Source organism: Myotis yumanensis, unplaced genomic scaffold (genome assembly GCF_028538775.1).
Source record: "Myotis yumanensis isolate MYYU_CA2020_CCGP unplaced genomic scaffold, mMyoYum1.0.hap1 SCAF_5, whole genome shotgun sequence".
In the NCBI taxonomy this organism is placed as follows: domain Eukaryota; kingdom Metazoa; phylum Chordata; class Mammalia; order Chiroptera; family Vespertilionidae; genus Myotis; species Myotis yumanensis.
The window spans coordinates 40,796,827-40,816,301 of NW_027223756.1; the positions used below are offsets into that span (position 1 = coordinate 40,796,827).

General features: G+C 40.8%; 1 protein-coding gene across 3 annotated transcripts in view; it reads left to right on the top strand.

The window, feature by feature from the left end:
- Nucleotides 1–19,475, top strand: part of FAT4 (FAT atypical cadherin 4) — a 198,994-nt gene that overhangs the window by 61,196 nt on the left and 118,323 nt on the right. For all 3 annotated transcript variants that reach the window (XM_070415161.1, XM_070415159.1, XM_070415160.1), the window contains exon 2: nucleotides 10,946–11,077. In XM_070415161.1, coding sequence (XP_070271262.1) covers nucleotides 10,946–11,077 — 132 coding nt within the window. The remainder of the gene's footprint in view (nucleotides 1–10,945; nucleotides 11,078–19,475) is intronic.

Here is a 19,475-nt window from a genome sequence, read left to right on the forward strand (position 1 = left end):
AATTTTCTTTTTCCTGATGGCTAAATTTAACCTGAAACTTTAAATTTTAAAAAGGCATCAGTCATGTATTCTACCAAGTGAAATTATATGGTTAGTTCTACACACACACACACACACACACACACACACACCTAATGTAGAATATCAAACTTTCTGCTGAAATTTATCATTTAGTTGGACCTGCTGCTATGGAATCTCAGTATATACCGACTTTGACATAAATTTACTAAATAAAGACTTGTGATTGGAAGCCTAAAAGTATGTAAAATGTGTCAATCCCAATTGAATTAACCGAATCCTGTAGTATCTGGCTTCATTTGAAGAGAGCATGCAAAGCTATCGCCAAACATTTTAAGTACAAATGTGATTGTTTCCTTGAGCCATGGTTTTAATATTTCTATCCTGCTGTCTTCGTTTAGTCAATGTTGCTCTTGATTCCCACGTTTAATGTCAAGTCACAGAGCGTCCCCTGCGCGCTCCACTCTGAGACGGGTTTCCAGGTGTCCCTCAGCACCAGCCGCCTCTGCCAGCCATGGGCTCAGCCAGCTCCACACAGACCCCCCCCCACCCGGCAGGAAAGGTGGAGTTTTCCTTTCCAGGGTCAAAGGAAGTGACCCACGGGGGCGCAGTGGCTGCACAGATCCTGGTGCGGATTTCAATTGGGTTCATTTCCTTTCCGTTTCAACTCCTCACTTGAGCCTCCATACAGAAATGTAAGGGTCAGTCTCAGCATCTCGTTTCACTCTGATGGAATAAAAATTGTTTTGAGTGTAAGATTAGATGTTTTTTCTCACCGAATTTCAGGAGCACCTACGCAATATAAACTGGGGCATCATTTAGCAAAGCGCTATTGGAGTGGCATCATAATGACCCGAGAAGGGCAATGCCCATTTGAACAAGCTCAGTTATTTTTCCAGGTTTCCTCGTGTGCGTGACTCTCCTGGTGTTCAGTGTAACTGCTTCTGAAGCAGTGATGGGCATTACTTTGACTCTTCTGTTCCAGTCTCCAAAGTGAGAGGTTTTTTCTGAAGCCCTTTATTTGAAGTCATCATTCGGAGTATAAAGTTATTGAATGATCACCAACTATGATTTCACATCACAAAATTATTACATGATGGCATGATGGGCACACATGAACTAGGAAATCAGTAGGACTGACTTGTTTCTAAATGTCATTATAATATAGGACAACTTTGAGTAATGCATTTGTTATAGACCAGTATCTATTTTATTTGCTAAACATGTGAATCTAGCACTTCCCTTTTCTTTCCCCTTCCTTTCCCCTCACCACCCCAGGCATGTTACCATTTAGCTTCCTCACTCCCAAGCTCCAACGGCCCTTCCTACACCTCTATAACTTGTTTCCTAAGCATACTTTTTCTACAAATTACTTCTACCTCTTTGATTTTATAAGTGAATGTTCTTATAAAAAAATAAAAATAAACATGTACAAATAACCCGGCTTTCTTTTTTTTTCCTACTCATTTTTACCCGTGATTTATTTGCACTTCCCATAGTTTCTTTTAAACAAAGGTTTGTATTTTACAGTTTTTTTAATGGGAAATTTGATTTACTTACTACTTTTTAAGTAGAAAACTGTATCTGTTAGAAACATTCTTCTCATTCATTTTTTGCTTTGCAACCAACTTGAGAGAGGAGTTCTCATCTTCATTTTATTGTATTGAAATTTTTTTTCATTGGCATATAGTAGACTTACAGTGTTATGGTAGTTTCATTTCATTGCCGGTGTACAACATGGTGATTCTATATTTATATACGTTATGAGTGATCACCACACTGTCTAGTTACTTTCTGCCACCATACAAAGTTACTGCAGTTTATAGTATCTATGCTATTTGTGACTCATTCTAAACTGGAAGTGTGTAGCCTTAATAATCTTGACCTATTTTTCCCACTTAGTCTGTTTCTGTTTTGTGTTGTTTGTTTTTTAGATTTCACATAGAAGCAAAATTATACAGTATTTGTTTTTCTATGACTACTTTCACTTAGCATAATACCCTCCAGGTCCATCCATGTTGTCATAAATGGCAAGATTTCACTCTTTTATGTAGCTAATATTTCATGATATATGGTATATTATGTCTTCTTTATCCATTTATCTATCAACTAGAAGCCTGTTGCAGGGGTATTCCTGCAAGAATAGGGCTGCCTCGGGCCAATCGCGCCGCCAAGCCCCTCCGCCCAGGGCTGCACACAGGGGTCCCGGCTGGGGGCGGGGCTTAGGCCGAGCATTCACTCCGCCAAGTCCCGCTGCCCCAGGGCCGCAGACGGGGGTCCCGCCAGCCCAGAGCTGCACACGGGGGTCCCGGCTGGGGGCAGGGCTTAGGTGGCACACAGGGGCCCGGATGGCGGCTCACGCTGGCCCCCCCTGCCTGCAGTATGCAAATTAGCCACCATCTTTGTTGGCAGTTAATTTGCATATCACACTGATTAGCCCATGGGAGGCGTAGCAAAGGTATGGTCAATTACCATGTTAATCTATTATTAGAAAGGATCTACTTAGGTTGCTTCCATATCTTGACTGTTGTAAACACTGTAATTCTGCAAAGAACATAGGGGTGCATAAGTCTATTCATATTACTGTTTTTGTTTTCTTCAGAAAAGTGCCCAGAAGTGGCATTGTTGGGACCTGTGGTAGTTGTATTTTTATTTTTTCAAGGAATCTCCCTACTGTTTCCCACAATGGCAATACCAGTTTATATTCCCACAAACAGTGCACTAGGCAGTCAAGTGTTATTTTTCTTAAATAAATCACTTGACATTTTGATGCCTTGCTTTTGATTCTCTATAACAGTGATGGCAAACCTTTTGAGCTCGGCATGTCAGCATTTTGAAAAAACCCTAACTTAACTCTGGTGCCATGTCATATATAGAAATATTTTTATATTTGCAACCATAGTAAAACAAAGACTTATATTTTTGATATTTATTTTATATGTTTAAATGCCATTTAGCAAAAAAAAAATCAACCAAAAAAATGAGTTCACATGTCACCTCTGACACGCGTGTCATAGGTTCGCCATCACTGCTCTATATCATAAAGGAGCTGGACTTGATGATATTTAAAATTCCTTCTAAAAATTTTAATACATCTACTTTAAAATAAATGGATTTATAAACTTTTGGTGTATATGAATTCTGCAATTTCCCAAAAGGAAAAAAAAAAGTAGATTGTTTTTCATTCTTATTTATTAGAACCTTTATGTAGGTTTCAGGAAAGTAATGACTTAAAAGTATGTTTAGATTTTTTTTTTTTCATTCTGATTCACTAAGAACCACTTAGGTTGTAGAGAGGTTATGAGTTTAAGAGTATGTTTTTAATTGTGGTTGAGATAGTGACCACAATGCAATTACCAGTTTATTAACTTAAGAGCAGGCTTATAATGGACTTTTCTCTCCCTCCCCCTTTTTTAAAAAAATTTAGAGAGAAGAAGGGAGAGGGAGAGAGGGATAGAAACATCAATGATGAGAATCATTGATCAATGATTGGCTGCTTCTTGCACATGCCCTGCTGGGGATTGAACCCACAATCTCAGTATGTGCCCTAACTAGAAATTGAATCCTGATCCCATGGGTCGATGTTCAACCACTGATCCACACCAGCCAGGCTGGACTTTTCTATTTTAGTCAATTCCTTAGTTTGACTGTAACATATCCTATATAATAAAGAAGTAATATGCAAATTGACCATAACACCCTGGCGCAAGATAGCCGCCACCATGTGGTTACAAGATGGCTGCCCCCATGTGGTCACAATATGGCCACCACAAGATGACCAACAGGGGAGGGCAGTTGGGGAAGACCAGGTTGGCAGGGGAGGGCAGTTAGGGGTGACCAGGCTGGCAGGGGAGGGCAGTTGGGGGGGACCAGGCCTGCAAGGGAGGGCAGTTAGGGGCAACCAGGTTGGCAGGGGAGGGCAGTTAGAGGGGACCAGGCCTGCAGGGGAGGATAGTTGGGGGCAACCAGGCCTGCAGGGGAGGGCAGCTAGGGATGAACAGTCCAGCAGGGGAGGGCATTTAGGGGCAAACAGGCAGGCAGAAGAGGGCAGTTGGGGGTGACCAGGCCAGCAGGGGAGGGCAGTTGGGGGCGATAGGCCGGCAGGGGAGCAGTTAGGTGTCAATCAGGCTGGAGGGGAGTAGTTAGGGGGTGATCAGGTTGGCAGGCAGAAGGGGTTAGGAGCAATCAGGCTGGCAGGTGAGCATTTGGGAGCCAGCAGTCCCGGATTGTGAGAGGGATGTTCAATCAGGCCTAAACCAGTAGTTGGACATCCCCTGAGGGGTCCAAGATTGGAGAGGGTTCAGGCTGCGCTGAGGGACAACACCCCCCCGACCCCCGCCCAGTGCACAAATTTTGTGTACCGGGTCTCTAGTTACTTTCATAATATCAATTTAAATTGGTTTTATAGTTATATCTACATGTATATAATGATTTGATAATTGCTGTTTTTAATTTACAATTGCTCATTGATTATGTAGTTGTATTCTGATTTATTTAGTTAAAAAATTCAAATTAAATCTCTAAGATGTGATACCATTCTTGATGCAGTGCAGGATAAAAATATAGTTTGTATATTAGGAGTGATATATTTTTTTTTTTTAAATATATTTTATTGATTTTTTACAGAGAGGAAGGGAGAGAGATAGAGAGTTAGAAACATCGATGAGAGAGAAACATCGATCAGCTGCCTCCTGCACATCTCCTACTGGGGATATGCCCGCAACCAAGGTACATGCCCTTGACCGGAATCGAACCTGGGACCTTTCAGTCCGCAGGCCGACGCTCTATCCACTGAGCCAAACCGGCCTTGGCTAGGAGTGATATTTAAAAGAGGAAAGCATTGTACTCTTTTCATAGCAACTATTTGCACAATAAGATTTTGGGGTTTTAAACACCTGTGTAACTATTCAGCCAGGTGAATATCAAGGACTCTCTTCCTTCAGAATAAAGAAATTTGGGGACAATATTTAAAGCCATATTTTCAATTTAACTTTCACCTTTTTTAAATTACCAAAAGACAATTTTTATTATTTTTATTTTTAATCTCTCTCTCTCTTTTCAATCTTTATTGTTGAGATTATTACAGATGTCCCTCCATTTCCCCCCACCCGGTTACTGCCCCGCCCCAGGCCCTCGCCACCCTGCTGTCTGTGTCCATAGGTAATGCATACATGCATATAAGATCTTTGTCTACTCTCTTCCAACCCCCCACACCCCCTATCCTCTGAGAATCATCAGTCTGTTCCATTTCCATGCCCCTGATTCTATTCCATTCACCAGTTTATTCTGTTCATCTGATTTTTATTTGTTTGATTTTTAGATTCAATTGTTGATAGATATATATTTGTTGCCACTTTGTTGTTCATAATTTTTATCTTTACCTTTTTCTTCTTCTTCCTCTTCTTAATGAATACCCTTCAGCATTTCATATAATACTGGTTTGATGGTGATGAACTCCTTTAGCTTTTTCTTGTCTGTGAAGCTCTTTATCTGACCTTCAATTCTAAATAGCTTTGCTGGATGGAGTAATCTTAGTTCTAGGGCCTTGCTATTCATAACTTTGAATATTTCTTGCCACTCCCTTCTGGCCTGAATAATTACTGTTGAGAAATCAGCTGACAATCATATAGGCATTCTCTTGTAGGTAACTAACTACTTTTTTCTTTTTGCTTTTAAGATTCTCTCTTTGTCTTTTGCCCTTGGCATTTTAATTATGATGTATCTTGGTGTAGTCCTCTTTGGGTTCCTCTTGTTTGGGGTCCTCTGTGCTTCCTGAACTTGTAAGTCTATTTCTTTCACCAGATAGGGGAAGTTTTCTGTCATTATTTCTTCAAATAGGTATTTAATATCTTGCTCTCTCTCTTTTTCTGGCACCCATAATTTGGATGTTGGTACACTTGAAGTCTTCCCAGAGGCTCCTTACACTATCTCCATATTTTTGGATTCTTGTTTTTTTTCTTTTTGCTCTTGTGGTTGGGTGTTTTTTGTTTCCTCATATTTCAAACTGTTGATTTGATTCTCGGTATCCTCTAGTCCAGCAGTGGCCAACCGGTGGTCCATGAGGTCTGAAAGGTTGGTGACCACTGCAGTCTAGTCTGCTGTTGAATCTCTGTATATTATTCTTTATTTCAGTCAGTGTATGCTTAATTTCTGACTGGTCCTCTTCCATTTTTTTGGCATTCTCACTAAGATCCTTGAAAGTCTCACTAAGTCCCCTTGGAGGTTTCTAGAAGGTTCTTGAGTAACCTTATAACTGTGGTTTTGAGCTCTATATCCAGTAGTTTGCTTTCTTACATTTCTTTCATTTATGACATGTTTCTTTGTCTCCACATTTTGGCTGCTTCCCTGTGTTTGTTTCTATGTATTTGGTAAAGCTGCTAAGTTTCCTTAAGTTGGCATTGTGTAGTAGATGTTCTATAGAGCCCAGTGGCTCAGCTTCCCTAATCACCTGAGGTGGACACTCTACATGTACCCCTTTGTGGGCTGTGTGCACAGTCTTGCTGTAGTTGAGCCTTGATTGCTGTTGGTGTCACTGGGAGGAATTGACCTGCAGGCCAATTGACTGTGAGGACCAGCTGCGACTACAGTGGGAGAGCTGCTGTGCAGGACAAACCCATATGGGGCAGGACTTGCTTCAGTGGGGCTTTGGTGCTCACTGAGTCTGCCCCTTGAGTGTGTCACTTATGGATGTGAAGAGTTGTAATCTAGTATGGTCTGATACTGACCACTGGGTACACCGGCTTTTGGGTCTCCAGGGAGGTGCAAAGTCAGCCACTGTCTGGAGCAACACAGCAGGAGCTACAGAGAGATCTGCAGATTCCTCCTCTTTGTATTGGGTTTGGAAGTTCCCAGATGAGGCCCAGCTGTGAAGCAAGGCAGGCTGATGTTGGTGCTGGGTCTGGGGCCTTTTATTGATAGGTTTGGGGCTTCTTGACCCAGCTGCAGCTCGTTTGACAGGTTTCCACCTGAATAAGGACAGGTCATTCATATGCAAAAGCTGCTGCTCACAGCTTTGGGTGGGGTTGTAAATTGGATGGGTGGGGTCTCAGGGAATCACCTGAGCAAACAGAAATGGCTGCCAGTCAGCCCTGTAACCGAGGAGGTCCCAGCATAGGAACAAAGATCTCTGAGAGCACCTTCATCTGGAAGAAAGCTGCCCTCGAGTTTCTGCTTCATGCCAAACAGTCCAGTTTCTCCTCATATGTGTCTGAGTCCCTCATAGCCTTGCCCGGCATTGGAGCTCAGAGGCAGTGGGAACTTGTAAGTTCAGTTTTTGTGCCGGCCTTGTAAGAGGAACAGCTGGGTCTCCAGTAGCCTCTGTGTCCCTGAACTCCAATCCCCAGTGGTTTTTACAGCCCATAATTCTTACTGTAGGAAATGACTTCTTTTTCTAGCTCTGGGACCCTGGGCTGGGCGTCTGGTGTGGGGTTGGGACCCTTGCTCCTCTGGGCGGCCTCCACAGAGACGATCTCCCCCCTGATTAAGAAAGCGGCACACTCAGGTGCTGGACCTGCCCATTGCTCCCCTCCTACCTCCTACCAGTCTCAGTATGCTGCCTTCTTTACTTCTCTAGTTGCAGTACTTCCATTCAGCCAGCTTTCTGGTAGTTCTAGATGATGGTTGTTCTGTATTTTAGTTGTAATTTTGATGTGGTTGTGGGAGGCAGCAAGTACAGGCATTTGCCTATGCCACCATTTTGGTTCTTCCTCATAGACAATTTTTAAATTAATTGCTCATTAGTCCCCTTAATTTCAACCATATTTGTGTCCCTAAATATGATTCTTCATTCACCAGGGTTTCATTTCCTAGAGATCAGTTGTCTCAGCCAAGAAAGACATTATTCTGAAGGTCCCTAAATGGTGACAGAGGTGATGGCCATGGGCAATGCCTGTGGCTCAACCGTTAGCTACAATTGATGTTTTTGTTATGAATAAGTCAACCACAAAGCTACCAACTGCCAGTGTAATTGTAGCTGGTGAAACCACATATGTTCCTCCTGAAGGGCACAAGGTCAGCGTTTGATAGGCAGGCATGAAATATGCACGCGCCTTATCTTCCTGGTATAAGGTTTCTTCCAGTTTGGAGGGTCAATTTTCACAAACTTTCAGAATTGATACTTTGAAAATTCCCTCTGCACTTAAATTATGGAAGCCGTTGGCAGCTTTTATTTGTTTTACTTAAATACAACCATTTGTGAAGGGGAGCTTCTGAATTCAATATGTGATTTTTTTTTCCAAAATGAAAATTTAAATGCAATTATTTTACTTATTTCAGGTCTAAACAAATGTAAAGATAAATATTACACACTAAAGGAGCAATGCTAGCATTGAAAGCTAAGCAATGATTTTTGGTTTGTATTTTAAAAGAATGGAGTGTATTTTTCTATATATATATATATATATATATAGTGTGTAGGAATAATATTTTAGAATAGTTTAAAATTTTGGCTTTATTTGTTTATTTATTTATTTATTTTTATAGCAAAAGGTGGAAATTTATTGAGAAATGAGCACAGAATCCCATGTGGGGAGGGGGAAAGAGCCCCCTAAAATTTTGGCATTTTAAAATAAATCAATAATAGCCAGTGTCTATATTATTTAAGGTGATCTCATTTGTACAGAAAGAAAGGAGTTTTTAAAAATGATGTCTTAATTTTTGTTTCTATATACCTTCTTTAAACTTACAGCGTTTGATTCCTGTGTTTTATATGATAACATTTCAAAATAAATCATACCAGTCTTAGTTCAAAGAGAGCACTGTAATGGATAGACCTAAGAGTGGGCCAAGCACATGTTAAGACCTAGAATTATCAGGCTGGTAATTGCCAAGGGCAAGATGTAAGGCAGTTCAAAGATTAGCCAATGTGTGGGGGACCCATATATGCATAGAAAATCCTCAAACACTTCCCTCTGTGATAAGCATTTTTCTGACATCACCAAAATCTAGTCTTCATAAAGTGCTCTTATTACCCCAATATTAAGAAGAGAATGAGGTTAAGAAATTAAGTGCTCCCCTGGCCAGTGTGACTCAGTGGTTGAGCATCGTACTATGAAGCAGGAGGTCACAGTTCAATTCCCAGTCAGGTTACATGCCTGGATTGTGGGCTCAATTCCCAGCAGGGGGCACACAAGAGGCAGCCAATCAATGCTTCTCTCTCATTTATGTTTCTATTGCTTTCTCCCTCTCCCTTCCTCTCTCTGAAATAAATAAAAACGTATTTTTAAAAAAAGAAAGAAATTAAGTGCTCAAGTTTACCCAGCTAATACTGTAAGTCGCAGAACCAGCAAAACCTCCTGCTAAATATATTTACAACCGTGCAAAGAAGCTGGACACTCTCCTTATAAGCTTTAGTGGTGGCCATCCTGGACCTTTCCTTAAAGGAAGTGGTAGAAGATGGTGCTAGCCAAAACCAGACAGACAGGTGCCTAACTGCTGAGACTTCCTGTGTAATCATCCCCTAGAGCAGTGATGGCGAACCTATGACACGTGTGTCAGAGGTGACAGGCGAACTCATTTTTTTGGTTGATTTTTCTTTGTTAAATGGCATTTAAATATATAAAATAAACATCAAAAATATAAGTCTTTGTCTTACCATGGTTGCAAAGATAAAAAATTTCTATATGTGACACGGTACCAGAGTTAAGTTAGGGTTTTTCAAAATGCTGACACGCCGAGCTCAAAAGGTTTGCCATCACTGCCCTAGACTAATCTGAGTCGTTGGTTATGATCCAAACCCTCCTATTTAAAGGTGGATCTAAAGTTATAATAATTATTTAGTACTTAACTTTGTATACTGTTTTCTGGGTGTGTTTTTTTTTCAGTTGCTCATCCATTTACATGTCTTGCTCTCCTGTATTTCCCACTCATTCCTTGACACAAAATAATGAGAATCTTAGCTGTTGCTTCTTCCTTCATCCCCCCATCCCCCCATCCCTGGCCCTACCCTCCTCTGGGGAAAGGAGAAATCAGAATCCTTTTGCTCTTTCCTCTTTGCTCAAATTCATCCTCATCATTCTTGGACCTGGTGGAGTTTTTACAATATAACTATAAAAGATGACATTTCATCCTTTGAGAAAAATGTCTTGGTTATATCCCAGCTAAATGGATGGGTGGATTTTTCATCATGGCTTAATTTTGTGACCCAACTGGGAAAACTTTCACTTTTATTAGCAGCTGTCTTCTCTTTTCTTATCAGATATTCAGCTTTTAGCACATAGCTCAGAAGAGGAAACACATGGTTTGAAGTTATTATATGGACTTCACAAATCCTTCCAAACAATTTTTCTTAGGTAGGGAAACAAACAAATGACTGCCTAAGATCTTTCAAAGAGAGCTGTAATATTTGCAATCTATATAAACAGGACACCTGAAAGGAATGCTTGCTTAGCTTTCATCACATTAAGAAGTGCTGATAGGAGTGAAAATAGAAAAGAAGATGCTTGTATTTTTCCTTCCCCTACAGGTTGAAGGATGACTTTAAAAGGCAAAATGCTGAGTGTTTCTTAAAACGAAATGGGAACTTCTTTATTTCCCCCAGACATCAGTTGCCAATCTGTAAACATTTGAAGAGGAAATTGTACACCACTTCATCTGTGTGACAAGTGACATTTACTGGTTGGGTGACAGACACACTGGTGCACAAATCTGGGGATTAAAATGACAGTTGATCAGTGAACCTTTTTTGTATAAACACCAAGGCGACCATTTACAATCAGTTACTATCAACAAGTCAAATAATTTTTACTTGGATTTATTATTTACTCTGTAAAGAGTTCACACTGCCTCTGGGCTATTTTCTGTTGTTTGGACGTTGTTTATGAAGGTCCTGGTTCCTTTCTGGAAGGCCTGATTGTCTCTCGTCTACATTTGCATTTGTATCTTGCAGACATGTAGATCATTCACACATTGTTCCTTTCTCTCCTTGTAGGTAGAAATAACACTTCAGGATATCAATGACAATCCACCCGTGTTTCCAACGGACATGCTGGATCTCACGGTGGAGGAGAACATCGGAGATGGCTCTAAGATTATGCAGCTCACAGCCATGGATGCTGACGAGGTACCTCGGAGCCTGTGTCTGAATTTTTGAAACCTAGTATTCCACTGATCTATCCAATTTCAGCTACATGTTAACAACTTTTATTACCCAATAACTAAGGCTAAGCAGTGTGTGTTCTTTTTCAAAGAGGACATTAATTGTTGAAATGTGTTGTAAGAATGTGAATCTAGAGATTATGGAGAGGTAATTTTCCTTGGATCAGCAATTCACAACTTCATTTCTAGTTGCATTTTAGATTTCTTAGCCAAATTATTTTAATTCTTAGTAATAAAAATATCCCCATGTTATGCTTTTATTATTTAGATTTGCTATCTTATAGCAGCTAAGGATTGGTTTTTATTTGTAATACTAGAGACCCAGTGCACAAAATTTGTGCACTCGGGGGTCCGGGGGTAGGAGTCCCTCAGCCTGGCCTGTGCCTTCTCGCAGTCTGGGAGCCTCGCAATCAATTGCTCTTGCAGAGGGAGGCCCCACCCACCCACTGCAGCACCACTGGCCAGGTGGCCTGGGCCTCTCTCTGCAGGGGTGATGGTGGGGTGATGGCGGAGCCCCTCCAACCAACTACATCACACCCGCCTTGGTAGGCCTGGCACCAGTGTGTGTCATAGCATGGTCTTCTGGATGGTCATCTGGACAGTCGTTCTGCTGTTCCGTGGTTCAGTTGATTTGCATATTATGCTTTTATTATTATAGATAAAAAAATGGCCAGGTGGTTCAGTTAGTTGGAGTGTTGTCTTATACACCAAAAGGTTGCAGATTCCATTCCTGGTCAGGGCACATATCTAGGTTTCAGATTAGATACCCAGAATCAATAAAAACATGTCCTTGGATGAGGATTTAAAACAAAGCAAATTATTTCAAATTTAAAAATGTTAAGGTTATTTTATAATTTTTATTTAATGTACATATTTGTAAAACAAAATATATAATTCAGTAATAGCCTTATATATTAAGGAAATTATCTAGTCAATCTAATGACTTTTTCAATTTTGTTAATAAACAGAAACTTCTTGCCTAGTGGTGAATGTGAAATGTGGGGGCATAACTTAGATTAATATCTTCTATATTTATATCTTAAGTTTAGCTATGTAATCATCATGCTCCAAATGTCATAGAAACTTATATAATTTGTAATTTATATTTTTCCCCATGAAGGAAGTCCATGGCCTGTTTTCTCCTCCTTGCTAGGTAAAAGGGTTAATTCATGTTATGGTGTTTGAGAAAGAGGAATCACCTGTCCAGACACTAACATCCCCTTTCTCCTTAAACTAAGCCCAACACACATCCGAGAATGTAACCTTCTTACCTTAAGCTAAACTTCAGAAGTATTGGAAAACTTGATTTTATCAACTGAAGAATTTATTGACTGAAGCAAAAATACACTTAGGATAGTGAAACAAGGAAGGGCATAGAAGAAGCACCAGGGGAACCTAGGCTGGGCTGCTTTGGCTCACTGGAAGTCAGAGAAAATGGGGCCTGGAGACAGGTTAGCTCGGGGGGGGCGGCGGGGGGGGGGGAGCCGCAGCTGCCCATGGGGGGGGGGATCCGAAGCTGCCCATTATTCCCTTGGTTGCAAGTCTTGTGTGGTCCCTTGGACTTAGGAGAAGTGTGCCTATGGGGGATGGAGAAGGAGATGGTGGGAGGGGGGAATGGCATGGGCATGCTCCCTGGAGAGAGAAGATGCTGGGAACCTTTGTTTTCAGGGGGTTTAAAGGCTGGGCATTAGGGGAGGTCTTGTGGAGGATCAATAGAATATTGATACATAGAGTGACCAGTGACTATTTGATGAGGAGAAAGGCTGTGTTTACCAAAAGGTGCAGTTCTCAGGTGAGGAACACTAAAGAGAGAGCTTGTGACCAAGGGTGATTCAAAGCTTCTAAAAGTTTACCTATTTGAGTTTGTACAATCCAGAGGACTAGGGTGACAAGCACAGTGAAAATGCTGTAGAATAGGCCAAACGTTACAGATGGATTGCACCATTTGCCCAGTGAAATGAGTCCCCGTGTTGTAGCAGGAATGGCTTCATGTGTTAGACCAGTGGGGTCAGACTGGACTTCGGTTCAGCAACCTCAGTACTTGAGTTCTAGCTAGGAAAGAATTCAGAGCCAAGACCCAAAATATAAGAGAACATTTATTTGGTAAATCACAGAGGTAGAAAAATTAATTCCTAGAAGAAATGGGCTTAGGAAACAAGTTATAGAGGTAAAGGAAGGGCCCTTGGAGTTTGGGATTGAAGAAGCTAATAGTAATGAACCTGGAAGGGAAAGGGTAAGGGAAGAGAAAGGTTCAGGCGTGCTCCTGGCAGGGAGAGCGTGCTGGGTCCTTGGTCCTAAGGGTTTTAAGGGTGGGAAGCTTAGGAGAGGTCCGAGGAGAAGATCTCAATAGAATATTCAGCAGCTTTCCAGGTGTGTCCTTTCAGGGTCTAGATCTCCATGGATTAATTGGTGGGCGCCAGGGCAGGGGGTCATTATTCAGTGAAGCTGGTCCTGACATCAGCCTTGGTGTTGCTTTTCTGGTTTTGCTGCTTTTTTGGGCCTGGAACTGAAATACAAATGAGGCCTAGATGTTACCTCTAAGAAGGAAAGGTCCGGGGGTCCAAACCACAGGACCAGTGATATGCTAAGGAAGGAACGATCTCTCAGGGTGAGGTCCCACCCTACAATTGTCCTTTGCTTGGTGCCAGGGCTTTCCACCCTGATGACCCATTGTCTTTGCTCTGCTCATGTCTATATAACTGCCTATCTTACCTTGGTCGCTATGTAACTGGAATTCCCCAATCAGGAATTTTTTTTCCAATAACCATTTATCAACAAGACAGTTGCTTTCCTGTAATCCCTTGTGAGAAAACTTACAAATAGTAACTAATATATATATATATATATATATATATATATATATATATATATCCTTGAGATGGTGATATTTAGATACAATCCAATTACCGATCTCAAATGAACCTAACGGAAGTGAGACATGACCGTGGGAGCCACGGAGTGATTTTCCAGGGTTACATTTTGGACAGATAGAACATTTGCTATACACTCTGAGCTACAGTAGGAGAAGGTTTCCAGTAATGTTGTTTGCTCCATGAAATCATAAACATGTTAGCTCATGTACATGTTGAAGTATAGGTCATTGAGTCCCTATAAGTAAGATTGCTTTTGATTGGGTCCAAAATATATCAGTTTGTCTGGGTCAAAGGGTCCCACTTTCTATTGCCATATCCTCTTCTCTTCTTCTGTCACTGTCCATTGGAACTGTGAAAGAGAGTCTTTTATTGACTTCATAGGGAGCAAGGAGTATTCCCAGGTCGGGGTAAATGATTGCTTAAGCAAAAGCTAAATGATTTCCTTTTGTTTCCATGGTGGCAGCATTAGAATGTCCTGGAATTTTGATGATTGCCAATTGTTTCAGTTACTATAACTCATCTAATAATTCTGCAACTTGTTTTCCATTCTTTTTGGCAGGGGTGGGGAACCTTTTTTCTGCCAAGGGCCATTAGGATATTTATAACATCATTCGAGGGCCATACAAAATTATCAATTTAAAACTTAGCCTGCTATATTAGGTCAAACATTTAATTAACTCACCCCTAATGCCTTGGCGGGGTCAGAGCAAATGATATCTCGGGCCTTATATGGCCCACGGGCCAAATGTTCCCCACCTCTGCTTTATGGGCTGCCCTGAAGAGGTTAAGAAGCCTTGCTGCTTCCACAACATTCCAAAGTCATGAGCTGCACCCAAAACATAGCTACCATCAGTGTCAATATTGGCTATTTGATCTTTGGCCAATTGACAAGCTCAAGTTAGAGCAATTAATTCAGCTCACTGGGAAGATCTTATGCAAGTAAATAAGAACCTTCAATTATGTCCACCATGAATGTTATTGCATATCCAGCTCGGTAATGTCCCTGTTCATCTTTCAGATAAGTTCCATCTGTAAACCAAATTAAGTCAGCATGATCAATAGGAGTTTCCAATAAATCATTCCTGGGAACAAGAAGGTGCTCAGTTAGTAAAACACAATCGTGGATGCCTTCAACCCGCAGAGAAGGTAGAAATGTTGCTGGGTTAAGGCTGCTATATCGAATTAAGGTAACGTTAGGCACAGAAAGCAAGAGTACTTCATAGGAACCCAGTCCACTGACAGGAATGTGGAGTGTGATGAGTGTTCAGTGCAGATGCAGCAGAATGAGGAATATAAATAAAGGAGAGTCCATAACTATCGCCTCTGTTTGCATAACACGTCAGTAGCAGAGGTAGCCCCATGCAGGGTGGGAACCCCTTGGCTACTGACTCTAATATCTTATAGGTCCTTTTTCATTTTTTATTGAATTTATCGGGGTGACATTGGTTAATAAAATTATATAAGTCTCAGGGCTACAGTTCTATAACACATCATCTGTATATTGTATTCTGTGTTCACCACCCCAAGTCAAGTCTCCTTCCATCGTCATTTATACCCCCTCTGTCTTCTTCTACCTCCTCTCACCTCCTTTCCCTCTGGTAATCACCATACTGATGTCTGTGTCTATAAGGTTTTTGGGTTTTCTTGCTTAATCCCTTCACCTTTTTCATGCAACCCCCCTCTCCTCTGACAGATGATCTCTGTTTTTGAGTTAAAACTGCCAAAGCATTTCCTTTATTTTCATGTATTAAGAGGTATTATAAATATGGTATCCCAGAGCAGGATCTTTAAATAATTCTTTCTTTGGAGCTTTTACTTGGATGGATCAGGTCAATCTGGTTTTAATCAGACATATAGAGGTTGAGCTATTAATGAAAAATTTGGAATCTAATTGTGACACTGTCTAGTCTAATACAGAATAAGCTGTTTTTTGTTTGTTTGTTTGTTTTTAGAAGAGGAAAGGATATTACTCTGAGTTTCTCAGGGTTAATTTGTAGCCCATTTTTAGATATTAGATAACCAAGGTATTTACTTGAGGTAAACAGAATCGAAGTTTGTCCTTTGAGACCCTATATTCCTTTTATGGCTAGCTGTTGTAAAAGGTAAATTTCATCCTCTTGGGAGTCTAATATGTCCTAGGGAATAAAAGTAAATCATCCACATATTGTGTTAGAGTGGAATTTCTGGGAAATTCAATATCATCCAAATCAACCTTTAATATCTAAGAGAAATAAGTGGGAATCTCATATATCCCTCGGCATAACTGTCCCAGTAAACTCCCTTCTTCCCAGGTGAAAACAAAGAGGTAGTTACTGCCTTTTTTAAAAAAATAAAAATAAAAAATAAATAAAAAACCAGGAATACTGAAAAAGGCACTACATAAATCTATCACTGAAAAATATTAGCAGTCTACGGGATAGCTGATAATAGGGTACAGTGGATTTGGAGCCATGGGGTTTCTCTGAATAACTGTTTTATTTATAGCTCTGAGATTCTGTGCAAATCTCCATCATTTCCTATTGGGTTTCTTTACGGGGAGGACAAGAGAATTCTAGGTGCTCCTGTATGGAATTATAAGCCCCCCCTTTAAAGTAACCTTATCGAATGGGCTTAGTTCCAGCTTGTGCATTAGGTCTTAAAGGATATTGGTGAATATTAGGTAGAAGCGAAATACTGTAGTGACTGAATTAGTTTTGCCAATATCTGTACCGGAAAAGGTCCCAAGTTGGATTGTAACATCCTGCAACAAACATTCAGTCAGTCTCAAGATTAGTTTTCTCTTGTGGAGGTTCCTTTGAAAATTATTATTTTCCAAACTGCTTTAGAATCTGATTCATTTAACTCTAAATACATTTCACCCTTCAGGGAGAAGGATATGTGAGCATCAGTGGTTTCAAGAAAGTCTCATCCTATCTAGTGAATTGGGGAAGATTGAACTAGTAAAAATATATGTTGCCCATATGCCCATATCATTCCCTAGTTAGCAGAAAACAGGTTCCGATTAAAAAACCGACATTGGTTGCCCTAGCCAGTTTGCTCAGTGGATAGAGCATTGGCCTGTGCACCAAAGGGTCCCGGTTTGATTCCTCAATTGCAGGGCTCCTCCCTGGCCTGGGCCCAGGTCAGGCTCATGCAGGAGGCAACCAATCGATGTGTTTTCCTCACATCGATATTTCTTTCTGTCTTTAGCCTCTCTCTTCCACTCTCTCTAAAAATCGATCTTTTCCTCGGGTGAGGATTAAAACAACAACAACAAAACAGACATTGGTAGATTAGATATCTCTACCATTTGTACAGAGCTTTACTCTGAGGGAGAGGCCAACTTAGTGGGGTGTGGTTAAGAATAGATGAAGTAGCTCCAGTATGTGCCAGGGCCTTAGTGATTCCCCCTTTTATGGTAACTTTAGTTTCTCTTAAAGTATTAATAAGGAGAAGGGGAAATTCCCTCTCATTGTCCTTGGAGCAGCCCTGTGCTTGCTTCTGTTTCTTTTCTTTTTCTAAATCCCATTTCAGTCTCTCAAATCTCCTTCTTAAGGTGACTTGACTTTTTAAAGTGAGAACAGACTTCTCTCTTCCCTTGTCTAAGAGACCTTGGGGAGGTCTGACCTCATTGCTTATGCTGAGCTGTAAGTTCATGATTTGGCAGCTTCGTCTTTTTCTCTTTTTTGAATAATTTTAGTTGATTAGCCAGAATCGCCAGTTCATAGTACACATGGTCGGCCAGTTTAATTTATGTTGTTTAATCAGAGTTATAAGCTCTTCGTTTAATCCTTCCCAAAATGCCAAATTTCATAAGGGATCTTTTAGATGATCCTTAAAACTATCTGGAGACAGACTGGGTGAGGTTTGAAAGGTTTTTTGAAACATTTAAAGAAACATAAATTGATGGATCTTGGTCCAGTCCATTTTCCGGGGAAAAATCTCAGGTATGACTTGGTAAAGCTTATGGGCTAATTCCCTGCATTTTCCTGGTCTTTCTCTCTCTGTTTTAAAAAGTTCTCTGTAGGAGTTTCCCAGTGAACCTTAGAAACCCCTCAGAAACCAGTAGGTGTATTCACTGGAATAGGTTGGAATAGCCAGGATCATATGTCCTCCAATAGTTAAATTCCTTTGCAAACCCATCAGGATGCTGGAGAGAGGGTCAAGGAAATCTGTAGGTAGATTCCTTAATTCTGTTCTAGTCCAAGGGACGGACACATTCGCTGGCTCCCCTTTGCCTAAGACTGGCTTTTCCCCAAAGGCAGCTGCCAGAATCTGTGTTTGTTTTTCTTAGTCTATCTTGGTCTGGTTTTCTATTCTGAGCGTCCCGTAGGTCAGTAAGGAGCTATGGTGTAGGAAAGAGAGAGAGAGAAAGAGAGCGAGAGAGAGAGAGAGAGAGAGAGAGAGAGAAGGAGGAAGAAAGGAGAATTAGTCTGGACAAGGAAGTAAAGGGTGCCGCAGGCCGTTGGAGAAAGAGGTAAAAATGGGGTATGGACATTGAGCTTCAGAAACCTACTTAGGTTCAGAGACAGTCTCTAAAATGTGCTTACTAACTTCTGGGCAGAAGAAAGTCTCTCTGTGCTCCATTTCAAGGGCTTCTACTTACCAATTGAGGTAAGCCTCTCATTCATTTGGTTTGATTTTAGAGCTAGCATTTATTTCCTCTATGGTGCATGCAAAAAAAAAATTTAATTTAGGTGTCAAAAGAGCTCCATTTTAGACATCGTTAGTTGATACCACTTCCAGTTAAACCTTCCCATTTCTGTAAGGACTTGCAAGTAAAAGCTCCCCATGAATTGTATATCTGCAGGAGTATTAGTGGGGGTTGGAGTCTGGGGTCAGTGTTAACCTGAAAATTAAAAGCCAAAGTGAGATGCTACAAGCCTTTGAGATTAAAAAAAAAAAAAAAAAAAAAAAGCAATCCGGGAGCACAGATGCGGGCAGAAACCCAAACGATGTTCTGATCATGGTGTGAAGGCAAGGAGTTTTAATGAGAAAAGAAAAGGAAATAATTACCTGAATAGAAGAGAGGAATTTCTGTTGTTGTTAACAGGCTAGGTTACCCATTAGCTATGCATGGCTGGTGATGGAGTGTAAAGAACATCCAGAACATCGGTCCTTGTGGGCAAGGCGGGCTGCTATCCCGGTCACTTTGTAACAGTTTGTAAGACAGAGTTGGTTTGGCCCATCCACAGGTTACTTTGCCCGGTTCAAACATCCCAAATATTCCCAGTTTAAGACCCGAAAGGCAGTTTTTCCGGGATGGCAGCTCCGACACCCTTTAGAAATGGCTCCATTTATAGCCTTTTTCACATCAGCATTAAATTGTTACACAGCTACCCAGATGGTGGATTGATTTTGAGAGATTAATGGAATTCTTTAAAACGCTAAGATTATGTAGGTCATCAGCAAATTGTGTTGATATATTTTTTTTTATTATTTGTACATTTTTTCTTAATAATGAAACCAAACAGAAAAGTACTGTATTAGTATGTTAGAGACACTCTAGTC